We start from the raw sequence: 24,816 nt of genomic DNA on the forward strand, positions 1-24,816 counted from the left end.
TTAGGTACTTGTTATTGACTTTTTTTTTTTTTTTACATATTTTGTTCTTTTTCTCCCACTAAGCTTGATGATTGTTTGTCAGGTACCATATCTATGCAATGCCAAACCCTAATTATAACATGAAAAATGAGATCAACCTTGAAAGTGAAACTGCAATTTTATATAAATATACCAACAAGTCATTCCATTGACAACTGCAATTCAACTTCTCTACCACATTAATATCTTACATCCTGGTTCGCAGTTAACAAAAATTTTTTAGTCAAAATGGTCTCTAAAATTAACATAATTTTTATTTTGGTCACTAAGATTTAGAATTGATAGAACTGATTCTTAAGTTTGTCCTTCATCAATCATTTTGGTCAATCAGTTAAATAAGGATAAAATAACAAAAATACCATCAATTTTTGTTGTATCATTTTGGCCCATTGCTTATTAAGTTGAGAGTATTTTTATCATTTTGGTCCATATTTAATAGAGATTTTTCATGGAATGATCAAAATAATTGATGATTGACAAACTCAAGGATTACTTCTATCGATTTCGAATCTCAAGAACTAAAATGAGAAGTTATACCTTATGACCCATTTTGGATAAAAAAAAATTTTCAAAAGTACAAATAAAAAAAAAAAAAAAAAAAAAAAAAAAAAAAAAGCTTTAACAAAATTGTTCTCTCAGTCACTAAGTGATCAAAAAATGTATGATCACTTATCCTTATATTTGATAGGAAGGATGACGAATAAATAAATGTACTTTTAATGTTTCATTTTCAACTATTAATACGAAACTAAATAATGTGTAATTATGAGCCTTTGATCATCAAATGATCAAGAAAACGAGACTTATACGGTTAAACCAAAATAAAAGGATTGGGAAAATCGAGTACAAAGCCCACCAATATTTATGGTTGAAAAGAATAATGGTTAAGTGCCAGGGCATGAGTGAATAAATAGACAAAAATAATGAGCTTTAAATGAAAAGGGTAAATTGCGCATGGGGTCAACCCATCCAAGTCAGAAGAGAAGAACCTAAAAGTACCACTACGTGGTGAGTAATAGTGATCAAGTGCTTTATTAACCGTGATGCATGATGCATCAGATTCTACTGGATCCTCCACCTCAGTATTTTACACTGGTCCCAACAACCGAGTTCAACACATGAGAGGCTTTGGATTTAATGTTTCGCTAGTGAGTCTGTTTAACTGTGGTTACCGTTAGAATAAAAAATTTTGTAACCTCTTTTGAGTCCGAAAAGAGTAAATAATAGTAACTTTAACTTGCCATCAATTGTTTTTCGTTTTTGTTTTTTAATACACCAGAGTTCAATAACCTGTTCAATTTTGCTTTATTTTTTATTTTTTATTTTTTGCTTGGAGACATATAAAATGTTGTCATTTGAAATTTTTTTTTTGGACGAAATGGTAACAATTTTAATCATATTTTTTTTCTTTTAGTGTAATGATATATTTTACAATAAGAAATTTTAACATTAAAAATTAATACAAATATTAAAGTTAATATTTGAAATAACATTCAAAAGGTCCTTAATGTAAAAAAAAATTAAGAAAACATAAAAGGGCAACTTAATCAAACTAGTTATCATCGCACTGGTAGATTTCAGGGCAAGACAGACGTGAGAAGAAACAACAACAAATGCATCTAAGTTATGAAATCATAATGTGGTCAATTGATTCCATAAATAAATAATGGATTGTTGTGGTAGTTAAAGTTTTTTTCTTCAACGCATTGCTTATTGTGTTCAAACGTTCTTAATTTTCTCAATCTATCTTATAATAGTAATATAAATTATAATAGGAAAAAAATTGATACCCATAGGAAAATATGTTTTACTTACGAGAAATGATAAACACGTTATTTTGGCCTCTCACATATCTTTGTTTAATTCAGATCGTTATTTTCATTTGACTATTTAATCTGATAACTAAAACATATAAACAAAACACATGAAAGGCTTATAAAGGTGTGTGGACATCATTTCCCTCTGTTTTTGTATCGAGACGTCAAACTCCACTCTATTACAGATTTGCAAGCATGGAATAATATTTTGAAGAAGAAAAAGGCAAAGAAGGCCAATGGAAAGAAAATTATGTGGTTTCGTGGTCCATTGGTGTCACATTGTGGTGTTAACTTGTTTGATTGTCCGTTGTGGAATTCTAATTACCTTTCCATCTCTAAATTATGGATCAATTAGACCCATCAAGATAAAGTTTGTGGGCCGTTTCGAGACATGCCATTCGATTCGTTCGAGTCGGTAATAGGGACTTGCCAAAACACAAAAGGCAACTTTCGGTAAATTCGGCTTTCTAGTTTCTAAATTTTACTATTCATTTATCAGATTTTAAATTCGACCCGTATTTGATTTTTTTTTTAATTATAATTACTTAGTTTTGAGAAACAATGAAGTTGAGAGCGTTTATGTGTTTCTAGTATCAGTTTCTGGCCAAAATGGGCCGTTTTCTCAGTTATGAGATGCGTTTTCCTCATTGAGCTTAATTACCTTTGTCGAACTCAGGGAAAGTCTCCTGAAATCTAATTATTTGACCTAAATGTATTTTTTTTTTAATAGATTAGGAGCATTTTTTCCACCGGGTTTTTATTAACTTGATGAGATTTTGACGAGGCACTTATTTTGAGTTGGTCATAGCCTTGTGTGCATTTTCTACTACTTATGTCCTGAAGATGTTAAGTATCAACATGGTGCATTAACTCACCATTTTCTACCTTGTCTATGAGTTTGTCCCATTGGGTTTTACTATAGCCAGGCTTGGGTGAGACTTTCTTCTACATGCTATCCCCATTAGAGACTCGCGTTTGCCATTGTGTCAACGATAAAAGACGACTTCGTCAACTACTTTTACATTTGCCTGAAGATTTGATGCACCGACTACATCTTTCTTACTAAACTTTATATTTCTTGTAGACAAATAAATCTGCTATATTTACTATAAATACAGACACAAAACATGAAGAATCATATCATAAAATTCCTCAATTCTCTCTCTCTCTCTCTCTCTCTCTCGATTCTGTTGTCTATAAAATGGGTCTACAACAGTCGTGAGATTGTACCAAAACACATTTGGACCTGATGGGCTCGAGACCCTGGATTTGATAAGGTATATAAAGAATGATGGGCTTCAGCCCAAAACTAGGCCCTAAGGTGGTGCCACGCTAAAACTTGGGCCAAGTAACGAAGTTAATAAATTTATGGACCCAATAGCAGGGACACAATAGTAATTTAAGCAGCCAGATCAGCATCAGAAGGTCCCTTGAAATCAAACGACAACCAGGCCCGCCTTTTCTTTCGCTATATATTCGTGGTTCGCGGTTAACAAATTTTTTTTAATCAAAATGGTCTCTAAAATTAACATAATTTTCATTTTGGTCACTAAGATTTAGAATTGATTGAACTGATTTCTAAGTTTGTCAGTCATCAATCATTTTGGTCAATCCGTGAAAAATATCAGTTAAATAAGGATAAAATAACAAAAATACCATCAATTTTTTTTGTATCATTTTGGCCATTGTTTATTAAGTTAAGACTATTTTTTATCATTTTGGTCCATATTTAATAGAGATTTTTCATAGAATAACCAAAATGATCAATAGTTGACAAACTCGGGGACCACTTCTATCGATTTCGAATTTCAAAAACCAAAGTGAGGAGTTATACCAATTTTAGGAACCATTTTGGATTAAAAATATTAATAATAAATATAAAATTGAAAAAAAAAAAAAAAAAAACCTTCACAAAATTATTCTCTCAGTCACCAAATGATCAAAAAATGTATGGTTACTGATCCTTAGATTTGATATGAAGGATGACGAATAAATAAAGAGCAAAATGTCCATTTACCCCTTGAACTTTCACTTAACTTTCGATTTCCCCCCTAACTTTTCTATTGGAAAATTAAGGACTCAAACTAATTTTTTTAGCCGATTTGCCCCATACCGCTAGTTTTTCATATATTCCATTCATATTTTTGTTAAGTGAGATAATGTGCACAACATGTGAGGGTAGTTTTTCACTCTTAAAAATGTTTAAAAAAGTGAAAATAAATAAAAAAACGAAACATTCCCTCTATTTTTTCCCGCTAATTCCTATCCTCAATTTTACTTTTCCCTCTCATTCCTATGCATGAGAAATGACATATGGTGTTATTGTCTTCTTAAGTAGCTAAGTTAGTCTTTTTCTTGAAGCATGTACTACCATTTTTATTTTCTCTAACTGAATGTTTGTGCTCTTGTTTTGATAACTAAAACCTTATTTTGCTTGTGTTTGGTTAAGTGGAATGCCCATATTTTGTAATCGAGATTCTATGGGTTATATACCTTATGGATGGTAAAATCTCTTATGTTTTCCAACTTTTTAAAGATCATTTTGTGGAATTGTATTAGGATTTTTATGACATTATGAAAAGTATGTAATTATCTTGAGCATTTTTTAAGAGTATTATGAACATGTTTCTTATATTAATGCATTGCTTTGAAGAAAATAACACCATGAGCATTTGTCAAATTATTAATTTGTTAGAGAAAATAAAAATGGTAGCACATGCTTCAAGAAAAAGACTAACTTAGCTACTTATGAAGACAATAACACCATATGTCATTACTCATGCATAGGAATGAGAGGGAAAAATAAAATTTTGGATAGGAATTAACGGGAAAAAATAAAGGGAAAGTTTTGTTTTGTTTTGTTTTGTGTTTTTTAGTTTTTTAATCATTTTTAAGAGTGAAATGAGTTAACTATCCTCACATGTTGTGCACATGGTCTCACTTAATGAAAATATGGATGGAATATATGAAAAACTAACGGTAGGGGGCAAATCGGCTAAAAAAATTAGTTTGAGTCCTTAATTTTCCAATAAAAAAGTTAAGGGGGGAAATCAAAAGCTAAGTGAAAGTTCAGGAGGTAAATCGACAGTTTACTCAATAAATAAATTTATTATAATGTTTCATTTTCAACTATTGATATCAAACTGAATAGTGAGTAACTGTGAATCTTTGGTCATCAGGTGATCAAGAAAACAAGACTTATATGGTTAAACCAAAATAAAAGGACTGGGAAAATGGACTGCAAAGCCCACCAATATTTATGGTTGAAAAGAATAATGGTGAAGTGCAAGGGCATGAGTGAATAAATAGACAAAAATAATGAGCTTTAAAAGAAAAGGATAAATTGCGCATGGGGTTAACCCATCCAAGTCAGAAGAGATGTACCTAAAAGTACCACTACGTACAATGATGGGGTGATAGTCATCGGAAAAGGATCCTCTCCGGAACATTTTCCTCAGGATCCTCGCCGGACCATTTTCCTAAGGATCATAGGGATTTGGTGATCATAACAATTTATTGTATTTTGTGCAGTCAAAAATCATTTCAAAATTTAAATTTTAAAATTAAATATAAATAATACCTAACGAAAACTGACCGAAGATGTTAAGTATCATCATGTTGTATTAACTCACCATTTTCTACAACTTACGTCTTGAAGATGTTAAGTATCAACATATTGTATTAACTCACCGTTTTCTCCAATGTCTATAAGCTTGTCCCACTAGGTTTTACTATACCCAGGTTTGGGTGAGACTTTCTTCTACATGCAATCCCCATTAAAAACTCGCATTTGCCACTTGTGGCGATTAGACAATACAACTTCTTCAACTGCTTTTACATTTGCTTGAAGATTTGATGCACTGACTGCATCTTTCTTACTGAACTTTATATTACTTGTAGATAAGTAAGTCTGCTATTTACAATACATACAGACACAAAACATGAAGAATCATATCACAAAATTCCTCGATTACCTTCTCTCTCTCTCTCTCTCTCCCCCCTCTGTCGTTTCTCTCGATTCTATTGTCTATAAAATGGGTCTACAACACTCGTGAGATTGTACCAAAACAAATTTGGACCTGATGGGCTCGTGACCTTGGTTAATGAATGATAGGATTCAGCCCAAAACTAGGCCCAATGGTGGTGCCACACCAAAACTTGGGCCAAGTAACCAAGTTAATAAATTCATGGACCCAATAACAGGGACATAATAGTAATTTAAGCAGCCAGATCAGCATCAGAAGGTCTCTTGAAATCAAACCATAACCAGTCCCGCCTTTTCTTACGCTTACAAGTTCCATCGCCAATTCCAGCTCACATCCAGCCTTGAGCCCCGCCGCGCGAGAGAGGGAGAGAGAGAGAGAGAGAGAGAGAGAGAGAGAGAGAGAGATCGGCGGGAGCTTCTTCTTTGATCGACGACGAAGGTCAGTATGCAGTTTAAGTTCATCGGATTTGATTTACTATATGAATCAAACTAATGGATAATCAATTTTCAATTTAATCGAAACTTTCGTTCCAGGAAAATCAAATCAGGAAAACAAAATTGATGCGAGCATGGTATGTGTATTCAGGTTCATCGGATTTGGTACTTAATTCAAGTGATAGGAAAATCAAATTTTAATGTTTTGTTCTTGCAAATAATCTATCTTTTGTGATCTATCCATTAATTACATGTAAAGGGATGTCCTACATGTTTATTCTTAGGGCCCAAAACATAATATGTGTAGTGTAGGCCGAAAGATGTTAAGAGCCCCAAGCTATTTTTTACAATAGGGAGATGCTAGAATCAAGCGCATGAGTGTTAGGGTTGATCCTAACCATTCGTCATCCACACGCTCATTCGCTACTAATCCCATCACTTACCCTTTCACAATGTACTTTTTTTCCATTAAGTATGTCTTTAACTTGCTTTTACATGGATAAATTGTTGATAGCAAATTAAATTATTTCGAAATTGATGTAAAAACTGTTCATGTGCTATAATCATAAGATTCAGTTGTTTTGCCTCTCAAAATCAGATAGAATTGGTTTAGTTTAGGGTTACTGTCACGCTCTCCTCTCTACTGGTTTAACCCTTTTGGTAAATATATTATCAGAAATAATTCTTTGTGCCAATTCACCTTCCTATACACTTTTCTTGTATCGTCAATATTTATAGACAGTTGAGTTTTTGTCACTTCAGGCTCAGTTCAGGCAACTTAAAACTATTCAATGACCCATTGTCCACATGTGCTATGTGGTATGTCCTCTCTCTCTCTCTCTCTCTCTCTCTCTAGATTTTAACTCTTTGGCTGTTTGGAACATGATTTGTGAGATGTATAAAAGGAGAATACTCGTACCGTATTAGTAACAACCTTTTCTTCCAAGAAGAACTCACAAGTTGATCCGGTTTGAAGGTCTGATAGTGGAGATGAATTTCCATGTCTCGGAGCCTATACCCCTCTCTCTACCTCTCGTTTTACATGTGTCACAAAAAGTTACCTCTTTTTTTTCTGTATCTCTCCTCACATGACCATCTCTTTGCTCCCATGACTTATCATAGGCAATCTACTTTCCTAATAGGATGCCTTTTCACCACTACTAGAAGCCCCATCACCCTTCTCAGCCTGCTCTTTTATGTGATAGTTTCGTGGAAGCGACAATTCAGCCCGCTCCTTCATTTTCTTGACAAATGACCGACTCACCAGCCCCTTGCATGATCATGACACTGGGAAAATGAGAATGTTTTTTCACTCTCACTTGGGTTGGGACCTTAGGTTAATTTTCTCATTCGTCTAGCCTACCACTTTGGTTGGTAGGGTAAGCAATAATGTGAAGGTTTAGGATAACTCATTTTTTCTTTAAACCAATGCCTTTTTCTCAGCGAGAAGTTTCTCCCAGAAATGTTCCAAAATTGACATCAGATTTTGATGGTTCTGCATCACTTCGAACTGTCTTTTCGTCTGAAATAGTTGTCTAAGCCATGGGCCCATCCCAATGTGAAGGACCTACTTACGCTTTCAGTACACCATCGAGACATTCCAAACCTATCACACGTCACATGTATTAATTACTTCACATAATGTTGCATGATTGGTATGGAACACCACCATCTTGATATCTCGGTATCATATAAGTCTTTCTCGTATCATGTAAGTCATTCTCGATTTCATCGTTCAAACGGTTTGGCATTGGTCATTGGTTTAGAGTGTGGCTGTTGACAATAGCTTTTAGGGTTTTAGGGTTTGGTTTAGAGGGACGGTTCATTTACAGTTTCATGGCTCATGTCCTTCGTTTCATATATTTATCTATTTCCTTGCACATTTTCATTTTGCAGGATTCTGTGGTATTAGTGTTGTAAAAGATTCTCTAAATAAATAAATAAAAAAATCGAGATTACTAGTGGATAACAAATGTCTCTGCTTACATAATTGATCGAAATTAATTGATTCGATTACCCCCATCTCGTTTAATTGGAAGTTTGGAACCCTAGCCGGCTGCCCATGTACAATTTATTCTCTAGGGAGAATATATTCCACATTACAATTTCCTTAGTAAAATTTGATGTTCCTTTCAGGATTGTCGGTAATATTAACTTTGTAAAATCTGAATGCACGACATTATTCCTGCAGTTTTTGTTACTGCTCTAATAAACAAGCTGACCACTTGTTGATAAAGCATTCTGTTGTTGTTATCAACTATTCCTTTGGGAGTTTTCGCTTCTCACCTATGTAAAAATTCAGAAATTTACCCAAGTCTAATTGTCGTCGAGAAAATCTAATGCGACAACACGCGATAAGTGTTGTGGATACAAAAGAATTCAACTTCGGTTGTAGACTGATTATCAATACATGTTTCAGATAATTTTTAAAAGGAATGAGAGGTTGATGGCTTTTTCTTGTATACATACTTATTCCTACTCGTTTGAGGACCAGTGCTTTTGAGTCACACGATCATTCCTGAAAGTGGCCAAGCTTAGTCTCATTTGCATATAGGGCACCTTTATCTATCTTTACACTAGAAAAATGTTAAGAATACATCGTATATTTAGGCGACTATCAACTGTTGATGCATGTAAAATACATTGTAGAGCTACCGTTATATTTAGCTGACAATTGCTAATTGTCACCGACTTAACCCCCAACACAAAATACGAAAAAAATGAGCAGGAAGAACGATATAAGATGAATGGTGTAAATTCACGTTACATGTTAGTTTTTTTTCCCCAAACACCCAATTTCTTTCTTCTAACATCGAAACAAACTAAAAAACCTCCAACTTAGAGCTTAAGAGATGCTAATTACATAGTGATTCTTAGTTATTTCCGGTTGCATATCCCCATAACCACGTGGCGAGAAACACAAACGAAGAAAACATACAACCAAGACATATTTCTCTTGCATTTAGGGCTTGAACAGACGTTAGTGTTTGCTTTTGTAGCATGTTGACTCCCCAAGTAGATGGACAAAAATGGTGTAGGTGGAGAAATAAAATAGGTGCTTCTGTTTGTTCTGACAAAGATATCACCATCTCTTCTGTTAAATTTCTCATGGTAGGTTGTTGGGGGCAGAATTAAGAATTCAATATTGTCTTCCCAAAGTTCCCTGCCCATATCATCAAAGCAAAACTGCAGATACCCATCACCCCCACGGTCCAATTCGACAAACAGTCAAACACAAACAGGTCACTAGATAAAGTTACCCCAGTACCCCTGACAGATTATTAGACTAACCTTACATATAATCAAGGTTTTAAATGCGCTAGACGATAATCGGACAACGAATAAAAACCTAGGCTGCTTTTTAGAACAGTAGATAATAATCATAATTAATTGAGACTGCCAGAGAAACATATGAACATATATAAAAATTCCAGCAATCATATATTACTTTTCAAATTTATGTTTTTCTTTTTTGTAACCAATAAATAGACAAAACTCCAAACCCTAACACAAACTGTACCTCACAAAACCGAACACGGGATAGAGTGCGAAAATCGCTACCCTATTCTCAGTTTCTCTGCTTGGGAGGCTCTGGCTGCTAAGAAGTCTAATATTTAACAGCTGGAGAGGTTTCTATTTTCCTCATGCCAAAAGCATGATGCATATTGAGTCCATGACCTAACTTATCATCCCACTCCCATCCCTCTCCCATTCTCTGTCCTCATTTTTCCACCCTGTTTTTTTCTTTGAATAACTTCAGAAAACACACCAAAATCCTACTTATGTAACAAAATGACATATTTGGGTCTCTACAACCCCACCTCACAGGGTCTGTTTAGCTTCCTTCTTTTAGAATCTGAGCCACTGTGGAAGGAATTTACACATGACCCAACTGTGGTTTCATCACTTTTGTAGCTGAAGCATCCAGCATCCAACACCCCTATTGGACTCAGGGGCACACTCTGGGCTGACCCACTAGCTTCATTCATGGGGGTCCCACTCTGGGCTGACCCACTAGCTTCCTTCATGGGTGTCCCACCCATTAATGTCATATCATGAATCAAATTTACACACTTTGCCACTCTCTCCTGCATAACCAAACCAAACCAAACCATAAACAAAAGTCAATAAAATTATAACATGTCTAGTTAATCTTACACATTTGTATTGCATTGTATGTAGAATAGTATCAGGAGTTTCTATTGACACTTTAAACGTCCGCCATTTATTCTCTCTCTTATATTTTCGGAATGCATGATGACCTTTTTGAAGTGTTAATCGCATTTCGCAATTGTAATTTACAATCAACTCAAAATGATAAGAGCAAAAGCTAAAAATCATCATCATCATTTATGTCTCTCTCTCTTTTGGGACTTGGACCACCAAAGAAACCAAATTATGATATACCTTTACTAAGTGTACATGTTGACTGAGCATAGAGATTGCTTTCTCATTGTCTAATGTTTTGGCCTCTCCTGCCACAGAAATTGCTACTGCTGCTGCCACCTCTGAGGGCCTGTATTCCAACAAGTCAATTCCTGCATTCAATTCCCACCAAACATCAGCTGCTTTTTCACCATGATTGGTACAATTTGAGACACAAATTATGACTTGTAGCACCAGATTAGTACCCTTGGCAGCGGTCACAATCAGGTGGGATGATCTCAAGATTGAAGTTTTGAGATTGGTTTGATCATCATTGATCATGAGAAGGAAAGAGTCTATGAATGTGAAAGGGGTGACCGCTTGCATTCTCCATCTTAATGTGCTTAACACCAAAAGCTCCATCCTTTGAATTGTTCTTGCCTCAAACACAAATTTTGACTCTACCACCTGTATCAAAAAGCTCACATCTTTAGGACAATCTAGATGCGCGTCTGCCCTCTTGCACCCAAGTTCGAATTCCCGTCACAGAAAATTCAAGAATGATCAAATTAACAAGACTTAAAAGAGTATAGAGGGTGTAAATGGTTTGATCATAACCTGTAAATCTAGAGAGATAGGGACATCGATCTCCTCCATTTTTGCAGCAAGGGACAAGCATGCCACAGCCAACAATTGCATAGTCCAAGCTTTGCCATTCTGCAGATGGTTTATGGATAGGTAAAATCAGCAATGGACTTGGATTGCAATTAAACACACAATATGTAAGTCCTGTTTTCAATTTCAATTTCGATTTATTGATCAAGACTTACAGGTAATTCATAGGCAGAAAGGAATCGATCCAAGTAGTTTATGGATAGGTATTGACATAGAGGTCCAAAACTGAAATGTGCATTTGCCTGATTAGCCAAAAAACACAACGTTAGTGTTTTCCAAAAAAAAAAAAAAAAAAAAAAAAAAAAAAAAAACCCACTATGATAGCAATAATCATTAAGAACTTAATTAATCAGAGAAAATATAAATCCAATTTCTGGGTTGGTCTCTTTGGCATTTTCAGCTTAGAACAGGGGAAAGTGTAGAAACATAAATCCAATTTCTGTTTCCCAAATAGCAAACCAGGAAATATTCTCCACCAAACCAAACCGAATCAAACCAAATCAAACCAAACCAAAGACAACCCCAAACCCATTTTTTTTATCAAACTCCCCAAACATAAAGTTTGTGTCTGAATCCATTAACCAAATGAAAAGAATAGCTCTTTCTGATTGGGGAAATGCAACAACCATCAAATTAAAAAGAACCCCAAAACAAAGAAAAACTGAATAAAAAAAAGAAAAAAAAAAAAAAAAAAGGACAGAGAGAGTAACGAAATGACCTTTCCAATCCAATCAACAGCCTGTTGTCTAGCAGCAAGGTCCAAGTCCCCACTTTGCAACCTCATCAAGTAATCAGAAGCAGGCAAGTGGTGAAATTCCTTTTCTACCATTGAACCCAAATACTCATCACTCTGACCCTGCAATGGCAGCCCTTCTTCTCCATCATCACAAAACGCTCCCTTCTGACTGTCGTTTCGATGATTTCTAGGAGCCTCCTCAGACCCAAAATCGTCAATATCAAAAATGTTTTCTTCTGCGCATAGCAGGCTTGAAACCGCACAGTCAAAACTGGGTGCCATTCTCTCTCTCTCTCTCTCTCTCCCCTCACTTTCTCTCACTAGGGATACCCAAATTTCATCAACTATGAAACAAAATGAATAAAGACTGGAACTTGGGTTTTTGGTTTTATATATTTAGTGCGTGTATTTCATTTATCTACGTTTTTTTTCCAGATATATTGGGGACGAAGAAGATTGAGATTAGAAATCAAAGAACAGAAGATGAAGAACAGAAGAAGAATAAATATGATGAAAGAAAATAAAATGAATAGTGTATTTGGAGTGAAGTCTCTCTCTCCCGCTCTCTCAAGGGTTGGCTGAAAAGACTGACGCTTAAGGGGAGCTTATGAAGGAATGAGGGGAGCTTTCTAGGGTAGAGAGAGAGAGAGAGAGAGAGAGAGAAAGGGCACCAATAGGGAATCAGAAGAAAACGAAATTGAGAAAATATACACAGCTGGAGACCAGAAGGGTAATTGCCAGATTTTGTGTAGGGGAGAGAGAGAGAGAGAGGGTGAAAATTATGTTAAGGGCGTGCAATGTGCATGGCAAGAACATTTACTAGAATTTTAATTTTGGATATTTTCCATGTCAATGAGAAATCGATTAGTAAATTCGCTTAACCACCATATGCCATGGCTACCTACTCATTTTTATTTCCTTGTCAATTTTTTTTTTTTAATCATTCCATTTTTCTTAAAATCATCTCCAACTCTTTGAGAATAAAGCTTAAAAATTTAAATCAAACAATTTTAAATCATAACCCAGAAATTGTTTTTCTTCTCTACTCTTTGTGGCTTAAAATTTTACCTCAAAATTATTAAAATAAAGATTTTAACCTTTATTTTTGTCAATAACTTTAAATATATATATATATATGTAGATTATCCTAATTTATTTTTATGAACATTTAATCTAAAAATATTTAAATTTCAATAAGTAATTAAAAATCATATATACAGTTTTAAGTTAAATTTGATTTAAATAAATTTCTTAAATTATTTTAGACGTTAGATTTAATTTTGGGCCGTCAAATCTTTTTATTTATTTATTTTTAACATTAGATTTGATCTCTTTTGATCGTAGTCGTTAGATTTAGGTAACAAACAAAAAAATAAGGTTTGAAATATGACAGTTTTGGTGGGTCTGGAATAATTTAAGCCAGAGTTAAATCCTTAGGGGAATTCAACCACTTGTATAATGACATTTAGTGCACTAGGCTGTATTTTCACCATACTGAAAAATTTCTTCATGGAACAATCAAGCAATCAAACCCTAGACCCAAGAAAAAATAGCGACAAGAGAATCAAAACCTTCCCTATAATGTTACTCATGGGGCATTACAACTTCTTTTAATCCTTTGGTGCTTCCGATTGTACTTCATGTATTTCTTTTTCTTTATTTTCTTGTAAAAGAAGAATTTTTTTAAACACATTGTACCAAAATATTGTTCTTCTTATTTTAGGTTTTCAAATTGAAAAAAAAAATTCTAAATCATGTAGATTTTCCAAATTTCTTTATATACTTCTTATTTACATTGCACCAATTGTTTATGTATTTTCTAATATTTGTTTGGTAGGTAACGTTCCAATATGAAACAATGTTGCAGTACGAGATACTCGTGTTGTTATATTATAAATTTAGACCAAATATTTAGATAAAAAGCAATTTAATTAATGATCAATATGCACATCCTGACAACATACCATGTTATACTGTTAGACTGTTGACAATGCACGAGTTATGCCGGTTTGGTTATTTTTCGTTTACAAAATTATTTTTTTCTTGAAAAAAGCCATCTTGCTTTTTGGGAGGTGAAGCAGCGGTTGGAACTTGGAAGCCTCTGGGATTATTGATTCATTGAACGTAATTCTGTGGATCAATTAACTTAGGAAATTCACCAAAAGACAATTAAGACGTACTTGTGCTAGTAATATGGCTCAAACAAGAAGGATAAAAAGGTAATTGTGTATGTTGGAGACCCGAGAGGGGAACAATGGGCCATGGAGGATGTCTTTTTGCTCTCATGCTGACGCGTGTACCCTTGTGCAAGCAGCTGACTGATGACCTGTAATGAAAAAGCATTTTTAAAAGATAAATGCTACGGATTAGTTTGACCAAACAAAAAAAGAGAAATGCTACGGATTCTCATAGTGGAGAGATTTTTAATGTACGGAATGATAAATTACGTGTTATTATCGAATTTATGAAATATTTGATTTAAAAAATTAAGTACTTAAAAAATAAAGCTTTTCTTCGCTTATATGATGACACGTGATGTGTTATATGTGTTCCGGTTACAAATAAAAAAATTTCTCCTCAAAGTGAAACTCTCCATAAACTCTATGACAACTCAAAGTTTAGAGTTAATTCTCGTGTTAACATTATAAAACATTGTGCCAAAAATATGAAGTGGCAGAGAGTCCAATGAGAGTATTACTTTTGAGGCAATCTCTTTAGCATTTCTCATTCTAAAATGGGTATTTTTGTTCATCATTCTCAAGTGATGATGATTCTCAACACTCTATTTATTACTGTTAGATAAGTTTAAATTTCAAGATCTGTATAGTAAATAGACACAAAACTTAAAATTTAAATTCATCCAATTATAATAAGTAGGATAGTGATTATCAAAATCACTTAAGAGATGAGCAAAAATACTCTCTCTATTTTTTTTTTTTTTTTTTTTTGGAAACTGCAAAAATATTCTCTTTTAAAACACGACTGTATGTTGGAAAGAAATCATAATATCTTACAATCAGGGAATAGAATAGGCATGTATATTGTAAATGTTTGACTTATTTTATGTCCCTTTACTGTATAGTTGTAGAGAAATTAGCTCCTAATTTATAAGCTTTTTGCTGTCTATAACTATTTCATTACTAATAGTATTTAGGGTTAGCGTGGGATTGTTGTGTTTTATTTTTTTTAAATATTAGCTGTAAACTAAAGCAGTTACAATTTGTATTTTAAAAAATGTTGTGAGTAAGAAAGTGTAAAAGCGTTTGATAAATTAATCACACAGTAAATGAATATGATATGATAAAAACTAAAGTGTTTCGCTCAAATAAATCTCAGTCTAACTCTCAATGCTAGATGTTTTTCACGCTCAACACTCTTATGATGCAAAGCTGTATATCTAGGTCTAGAGATGATCTAAAAGAGTAGGGTTATGGAGATTAAGAAGAACAAGCGAACGCACGATGAAATCTGAAGAAGTTGATGTTAAACGTGGGACTCAATTTGGAGACAAAATATACATTAGCGGGAAGGTTTAATTAGATTTTAGTGCTCTATCAAGTCAAAAGTACGATATTTATTAAGAAGGAATAATACGTACAAAATTGAGGATAGGATGCATAATGAACCTTGATAGGTATACATAGATTAATATTCTTCTTTTTCTTTTTCTATTTTGATAAAAGTTCTTAACTAATTGGCTGCTCATGCTTATCCCATTGGGATTAAACTCAAGCAATAAATTTCATTGCGCAAGAGGTGGTTAAGTTGGGATTATATCGATGTTGGTGGTGGTGGACCATGCTGGTGCTAAAAAGTTTATAATAGTATCAAAGCAAACTATTCTCTTAGCACATCCTGGGCTCGAGTTACTAGACTCGAATCTGCTTCCTTAAGTTGGGCTTTTCGAAAAGTTGCGTGAGCTCCAACTTAATATATTGAATGATTAGGGCTTCGAAAAGATTGGTGTTGGCTCCAATGGCTGAATACTGACTAGGCCTTTGAAAAGATTGGTGTTGGCTCCATTTGACTGAATACCGACCGATCGTGTTCTCAAAAGATTGGCGTTAGCTCTGGGATAAAGAGTTGACCAGTTCCCAATATGGGAATTGGTTTCCTGTGTGACCCCATGTGGGGCCACTTGCCACTTGTGAGGGGCGTGTTGGAGAATAGGATCTCATATCGAGCATATGAAAAAATATTAATATACGAGAGATTCCACCCCTAATAACACCGATGTCTTTTGTGATAAAATCTATTACTTAACAATAAGTGCTTAAATTGTACAATACCGGCCGGTCATGTTGGTGATAAGCCATTTTAGGCCAAAAAAATTTATCAGAAGGTTCATCATTATTTGGCGTAACTTATTAACGATAATAGATGTGGTATTGTATTTTACCATCTTATTATTCTCCTGCCATATGAGATTACTTTATATGTAAATCCAGTTCTTCAACCTATCTAAATATTTAAGTTTAAATTTATTCAGATATCTAAATTAGTGTTGTGTTTATCGATTTTATGTGCATGTTTGCCTGAAAAAAGCGAGGCTGGCCGCTGAGGTAAGGAGCTTTATCTCTAATATGCTTGAGAAACATCAGCCTCTTTTGTGTCCCTGAGGTGTTTCTGATTGAGCATTTACCAGAGTTATACCGAAACGTTAGTTCTCGTGCCAAATCTACTAAAAAATTAACCAAAATCTAAAAATTCTTTCTACATGTTTATGTCGTGTTATCATTTCTACATGATTTTACCATTGGTGAATGACAAGAACAATATATGACTGAACTTACCATATTTATTGGCTTCATTTTTCAAATTAAAAAAAAACTAAAATAACAATAATTATCTTGGCAATGCTAGCTAGCCAAGTTACTCTTATCATGTAATCTCCCAAAACCCTAAGTAAAACCAGGCTGCTATAGAGAAAAACATATTGTCGCCGAACCCCACCTTTGAGTAGGGTAGTGTGGCGTCCTCTTTACTTAATTCAAATGGTTTTCTTACGTAGAATATTTTTTTTTAAAGAAAAGCAAATTAGTTTGTAGCTTTGTCAAGACAGTATACTTTTTCGAGGAGATGCATTTAAGTCTCCCTCTCTCCATCATTGTGTGATTCATTAGCATCAAGAATCGAACTCAAGATGTGCTGTGTAAAATATGACCTGAAATTCTTCCATAATCACTGAACCACTCCAAGGTGGTTATATAGAATAGTTTGATTGAAATAAATCAAACCATTTGTTGTCATTTGAAAAGTAATGGTACATTATGGAAGAGCTTTTTTTTTTTCTCTTACCATGTGGTATATACGTAGACCAGTATATGATATCACTAAGTTTCCTCCCTATTTTCTCTTTTAAATGGTGGAAGACTGTCTCGAAGGTTCTTAATATTTTATGTAATGATCATTAACTATGAAGTTCAAAGTTTCTAATTGATATAAACCTTGGCACTACCACTAGAATAAAATAGAATATCACATCTCAAATATAATATATGGTGCCCACTGAGAACTGCCAAACCCTTTTTTTTGGTAGAAACACATTGCTACCAAACTTACATATCCTGACCAAAAATACATAAAAACAAGATTAATTATGTAATTATGAATAATGTTAGGGAGACTATGCTTTAGCTAAAGTGAGAATAAACGGATGAAAAATAAGTGTTAGGATTAAATCTTACAAGGCATAGAATTTTCTTATTGTGGTGTGGTTATAATTCCATAATTTACGTATCAACATCATATATAGAAATGAATAACAAATTTACGTTTTGACGCATATTTTTAATAAATAAAATATGTACTAAAAATATATATAAATTAATAATATTACATAACAATGCTACGAATCATTTCTAACCAGCAAGAGAATTTGCATGTATATTCACCATTAGTAGCCAACTTATTCAGCCCAAACCGTACTGTAAACCAGCAAAGAATACATGCGTGTTTCCTATTCCTCCTTTTACTTGCATGCAAATCATGCCCATCGATACTGTAAGCACCAGAAGCTATGTTGGAAAAAAAATAAATAAAGGTTATCTTTTTAGTGACCAAAAAAATCCCCAAAGGAGCTGTGCTTTTGCTTTTTTCCCCACTTCTAGGAGCGTTATTACTTTTTGGAATGTGTCAAAAGTGTGGATTATCTATAAGTACAAATTTTCCATAACATTCAGCAACTACGACTGCTAATCCTGCCAGATTAGGACACTTAATTAGGAAATTACCATGTAATTCAATGAGTGCATGCATACTTACAAATTTAGATAACGGAATTTAGATTCGATTGAGTCAATGAGGCTATACGAAGTTATCAAATATGCTGTTAACCCCTCAGTCAATGGAACATTATATCTTTCTCCTTGATAATGCTGTTGATTTATTTACTTGGATTAAAACTTTGGGGACATGAATCATGAAAATTTAAAACTTTAGGGTTAAAAAGCTGGTCTATTTTTTATGGTCCTTCACTCAGATGCTTCTCGACTAGGTCTTGATATTGAATTTGTGCAGAATGCATGGTTTTAGTTACTGCAGCATGGTTGAAACTTGAAATTCAAGCTTTCAGTTTCTTCGGGTAGAATTCAAAGTACTGCCTAGGGAAGTGATTTATACGCGTATTTCTCTCCTCCTATACACTTAAGTTTATTTTTTACATCTGCATTGAAGAAGTCAAAAGAATGAAGGGTCATAATTTGTAAGAGGAGAAAAAATAGTGTACGGAAATTACTTCCCATTATCTATTACAAGTCATTGAATTGACAAAGTTTTGAGTGGTACACGTATTGTCGTATGATGTTACTAGTCACATGCTATTACTTTGGTGGATGATAGATTTATTTAGAGTAGAGTAATTATATACACTATAATTAATGCAAATGACACTTTATTATAGTGACGGAAAACAATCATATTTATGCATTCTGATGTGAGTTTGATTCCTACTGACTCTTCTTCCTAACAATTAACTATTTAATTCACTATCACTATTGTTCTACTAATATATATATATATATATATATATATGTATATGTATATGTGTGTGTGTGTATGTTAGTATCCACTAAAATTTTCTCGTTAAATTGATAGTACGTGGTGGTACAAATTATGCTTAAGAAATTATAGCTTTCAGTCAAACTATTTGTTATGTACTTTGTCAGTGCATCGCATAAATTTTTGAACTTAATTGGTTGAATTTTTATCAACCATTGATTCCAAGGGACAAGGCCAAGACACATAATTATGACAAATCTTATGTGATGCGATGCGATGCAAGTCCATAAACTATCATTTCACGACTTGAAATATTATTACTTAAATGGGTTCCCATCTGTTTGATTAATTTGACCATGACCATCGAATTCAAAACACATTGGTAAAATTCTAATTAGGGTTTTGGACCACTGATTAGGATAACTAAATATGTCTTTTAACCTTGGATACTTATTCCTTGGATTCAATATTAACGCATGCTTATATATACTATACATCCAAAAGAGACTTTAGGGACACAAATTTCTAACCCTTTTCTTCCTTATGCCTTCTTTGAAATGCTCCTTTTTCTGCTCTTTGCAATTCACCTTTTCCTCTTTCACAGCTTCACACTCAATTTGTTTTTTCTGTCTTTTTTATTTTTATTTTTTTATTAAGCCCTAATATTAATCACTTGTTCCATGTCAGATCTTTTGCTAATTTCAAAGACTATCTGTCTTTATATCAATAAGAGATGAGTACTCAGTTCCAAGTGAGTGAGGAGTGAGGAGTGAGGAGTGAGGAAGAAGGTCTAATATTCGGAGAGGGGATCAAGTGGCTCATACGGTCTACACACAAAAGTTATCTTTTACTCCACTCTCTTGATATTGTCATGTTACTCGGTCTCATCTTGTGTCGAGAAAATTAGAACAATGATTCTTTAATTTTAATTTAATTGAAGAAATAATCTTTTAATTAAAAATTCATGATCAATGATCCCTTAACTTTTTAAAATGTGCAAGTATAGTCCTTTTCGTGAACTCCTTCAAAACTTCCGTCAAAACGAGTCATGTTGGAAGAATCATTGCTACAATTGAGTTAAAATTGAGGGACCATGCTTCCAATTGGGTTAAAGTTGAGGGACAATTTCTGCAATTTTTTCATTTAGTTTTCCATATTTTCCCCTTGATTCTGACCTCACGTGTGTGGCATGTGACTCATTTTGACAGAAGTTTTAACGGAGTTGATGAAAATGACCATAGCTACATGTTTTGATGAGTTAAGAGCATCTCCAGTGGAGTTCCTAAATAGGGGCAACCATCATATAAAATGGGTATAAAACAAATATAAGGATAAATGAATCTCTAATGGGTCGAAAAGTGAGTCCTTAAAGTATGAAGACTCACCGGATACATATTGTATGTCCTCAAATATAAGGACTATATAAGGATAACCTTGAGTGGAAAACGGAGCCCACATTCTTGATTGAAGCTTTTAATGTTTTAATGCTTTTAATTAATTACAAATGGCTAACATAAACAAAAAAAATGTGCACCTGGAGGGGAAAACAGGATCCACAATCTTGATTGAAGATTTTAAGCTTTTAATTTTAATGCTTTTAATTGATTAGAAAAAAGTTAACATAAACAAAAAATGTGCACCTAATCAAATTATCACATAAAATCATAAAATTTTCAAATTTAGGGATTCTACTATAAGGACTCTACCATTAGAGGCTATATTCTTTTAGGAACACAAAGATTCCCTTTAAGTTCCTAAATAAGTACTTAAAAGTTAAAAGTGGTGGTGAGAGTCTCTAAATAGGGACTTCCATTGGACATGCTCTAAAGACCAAGGGTCATGAATTTTTAGTTGAAGGACATTGCTACAATTTTCTTTTTTGTGTTTCACCCAGGGTCTGAAAATATCGATGGATATATTGCATGTCGATATTGGTTGCCTTCGATGGAAATAATGGAAATTCAAAATTAAACTTTAGGGATTGTCAAACACTGGTTTGGACGAAATATAAGAATTTCTTTGATATTTAACTGATATGTCAGAAAATATCGACGAAACTTATCGATTTTAGCTTAAACTTAAATGTTTCTACCCTCTATTTCCATATTTTTCTTTAAATTTTTAGATATTTTCATAAAAATTTCGACTGTATCGAAGAAATTTCAAACACTGGACTCACCATGCTCCTACCCCACCTTACGCTCATAACCCACCTTATCCGGTGGTCTCACCCATGGCCCCATTTTGTGTGCCACACCCTTCCTCCTCCTAAGACTTTTTGTTTTGGCACTTCTGAATCTGAGAGAGAGAGAGAGAGAGAGAGAGATAGAGAGAGTCTTCTTCTTGTTTGAGATCCGAGCTATACAGAGTGTCACTCACACCCACTGTATTTTTTAACTCATCCATTCGGTATATATTGTTATTCTTTTTCACTGCTAGAAGTTCATGGGAAGTGATGGAGATCGAGTCATTGTTTATAATTAATAGAATTCATGTTCCTTCTTAATTAATACAATTGAGAATCTACTTGTATATTATTTTGTATCTTATGCGACAAGAGATAATCAAGAGATAATTAAAAATCTTTAATAATACTCCGATTACTAATTAGCTTGATCTCGTGACAATCAGCCTTGTAAACAAGTTGTGTATCTATTTATGTCTTGCATGAAGATAGACACAAATAGATATACAATTTACAACCGAAAATAATAGTAGTCTTCTAATAAACTTGGCTTAAAATTGCATTTACTAGGGATAGTTCTATCCACACGTTATTTTTTTTCTTCCATACACCCCTCTTAATTTGTGGCAATTGTATTGACTCGAATAAATTGACAAAATGTGTGAGGAAAGTTAAAATGAATGTGTAGTCTTCTAATAAACTTGGCTTAAAATTACATTTACTAGGGATAGTTCTATCCACACGTTATTTTTTACCTTCTATACATCTCTCTTAATTTGTGGCAATTGTATTTAATCAATAAATTGACTGAATGTGTGAGGAAAGTTAAAATGAATATGTGAAGAGGTGCTAGACGTTGAAAACCAAAGACCTTGAGATTCACCATTTCATTAATTAATTTAACTTATAAGCAACATCCTTTGACTGACAAAACCAACTGGAAAGAGTATTCTAACAAGACCTAAGTGAGAAAGTAAGTTGAAAATTATTAATTAAAATGTAAGAGCATCTCTAAAGGAGATGTCAAATTTAAACGACAAACTTCAATTTGATGGTTGATTTGGCAATTTGATATATTTTCAATATTTTCCTTCCACCGAATGTGCCAAAATTTATTGCTTCATTAATGTTTTTTTTTCAAACAAAAATAATAAAAGTTGAGTTGTTATTGGTTTAAAAATAATAAAATAATACTTAAATATGCTAGCATTTAAGGTAAGGCAAGTGAAATGCCTTTGGAAATAGCAAAAATGATATTTGAAGACAATTTCAAATTTGATGTCTCTTTGTCCATGTCAGCTTAGTCTTCTTTTCCATATCAGTTTTGACATCTCGGTTGGAATAAATAGTACGTCATTTATTATTGTTATGCGTCTATGTGGCATTTTTTACATTTCTTTTAATTTTGGTCATTTATTACTATTATTTGTTATTGCTACAAGAACAAAAAAAATAAGAAGAAACAAAGCTAAAAAACCAAAAAGAGTGACATTGAGTCTATAACCTATTGATTTTGGTCGTGTGAATCCAAGCACTGTGCTGCTGCAGCAGCAACGCCGTGGTCCGCCATCGATCGAAACCAGAACATCCGCCGCGTCTTATGTGTCTCCACTACAAGCCCACAGCCATCGATCAAAAATAAGAAGTCCACGTGGCACAATATTGGGGTCCACACGTCCTCCCTTTTCGTGCCTCTCGTGCAATGAATCAGGATCCTCTCCTGAGCTTAGGCCTTTTAAGTAAATCACACGGCTCGTTGGATCAAAATCTAACGGCTACAATTATTATAATTTTTAGAGGGACCTCTTATTTATAATCTTTAAATTTTGATCTAACGATCCGTGTGATTTATTTAAAGAACTCTACCTTCTAAGCTCAGGAGAGGATTTTGATCCCAATTTCATATCATTAGAAAATCTCATTTGGTCTCTTGCTCCTAGCAATAATAAATTATTTTCTAAACTAGATTGAGATGGCATGCAAGGCCCACTCTATCTTTATCATACTTAATTCTCAAATATTAGAAAACTCATATGGGCTTTGAACTTTGGATAAATACTTAAGAGCAATTACATTATTCACCTGATTAACTGATCGCACAGTGCAATAGTTGAGACATGCACAATATGGCGTTGAATACGCATTTGAGAGATATACATGGTTTTCTTAAGTAAGTCTGAAAATTTGGAGGTCGTTCAGAACTCAAATTTTCGAAGCATCGTTGAGTTTCCAACGACTACTGCATTATGCTAATGCCAGTAGCTATTGGATTTGAATTATTTGGGCCTGCCCGGGGCTGGCTGGCTGGCTCATTTGGACCGGCCCGGGGCTGGTTGGCTTATTTGGGCCCATGGGGCCCATGAGCCCTTTGGCCTAACCCTTGGTTAGAGACTGTTTTCGTGTCATTTCGGATTATTTTTAGCCCTATAAACCTCTGGCCGGATCGGTTAGGGATGGCCTTATATATGCTTTTGGGATTCTGTTTTCCAGCCATATGTTTGGGAATGGGGAAATTTGTTAAATATTGAGAATTCCAGTCCATGATTTGTGTTAGGTAAATCAAGTGCACTCTCACTGCCAAAATTTGGAGATGCCAAAAACCATTTAACAAAATGTCAAAGCATGCCACAAAATGTTGCACTTCAAATTGATGCTCCTAGCTAGGATCAGTTTAATCGCAATTTGTAGTATTCACACTTGTTTATTCAGTCATGTCTTTGCTTGGTTTGTAATCACATCTTTTCGTTTCTAATCGGTTTTATATATAATATTTTTAATATGATTTTACTAGTTGTTTATTAATTAGATTGCGTATTATCATTTCAAATTATCATGTTAGTAGTGGCTCGATGAGTAATTAAACATAAGGGAATTGGATGATGTATGTAAAACACAACTTAACAATACTCTATGTCAGAACTAACTGCTATTACTTTGCTAATCAACAAGCACTTTGGAAATGATTTTACTAAGGGTTGAAGAGTTTAACTTTTATGGAAAGAGATTGCGAGCTTGTGAAATATGCACTATAGAACTCCAACGAAAGAGATGCAAATAGAATTAGGATCAGTATCTTCAATCTTATATTCAGATAGGCTTGAATTAGGAATTGGTGATCAATGTTTTTGCATCAAACAACAATATTGCCTACCATTAGTTTCTCCCAATACCTCAAATAAAAGGATTTACAATTAATGCAAGTGGTGGATTGCTACGGTGATTAGTGTCTTCCTCCACTGTATTATGTGTTCAAACTGCCCCTCTTAAATGTAATTTAGAGTATGAATGTCGCTCGTATTAAAAACAAATTTGCTATTACTAATAGAATCATTATGCTTTCAGTGCAAATATTATGTTTTTTTTGCAAGAGACTTGAAGATCCTTAAAAGATACTCTTTCATCCTAAACATATGCTAAATGGTCATCGTATTCTTACCTGCATGCATGACTCTCATACAAATGTAATGAAAATAAACCCAATGCAAGGGGCTGGTGGAACCCTCCACAGCCCAATAGAAAGCTGTACCTGTGCCTGTTTCTTACAGAAGGTAAAGCAGAGTTGTTGAGAAGAAACATGAAA

The 24,816-nt window shown here is 33.9% G+C and overlaps 1 protein-coding gene across 1 annotated transcript; it reads right to left on the bottom strand.

The window, feature by feature from the left end:
* Positions 1 to 9,688: 9,688 nt before the first annotated feature.
* On the bottom strand, positions 9,689 to 12,878 carry LOC125475946 (cyclin-D2-1-like). The gene is made up of 6 exons (XM_048581424.1): positions 12,035 to 12,878; positions 11,472 to 11,558; positions 11,260 to 11,358; positions 10,908 to 11,109; positions 10,684 to 10,814; positions 9,689 to 10,364 (listed from the first exon to the last, which is right to left on the bottom strand). Exons 1-6 carry the CDS (start codon positions 12,332 to 12,334, stop codon positions 10,086 to 10,088), a joined length of 1,098 nt encoding a protein of 365 aa, XP_048437381.1. The 5' UTR covers positions 12,335 to 12,878; the 3' UTR covers positions 9,689 to 10,085.
* Between the last annotated feature and the right edge of the window lie 11,938 nt (positions 12,879 to 24,816).

The sequence above is a fragment of a genome, unplaced genomic scaffold (genome assembly GCF_019419815.1).
Source record: "Pyrus x bretschneideri cultivar Hongxiangsu unplaced genomic scaffold, Pyrus_bretschneideri_v1 Contig17, whole genome shotgun sequence".
In the NCBI taxonomy this organism is placed as follows: domain Eukaryota; kingdom Viridiplantae; phylum Streptophyta; class Magnoliopsida; order Rosales; family Rosaceae; genus Pyrus; species Pyrus x bretschneideri.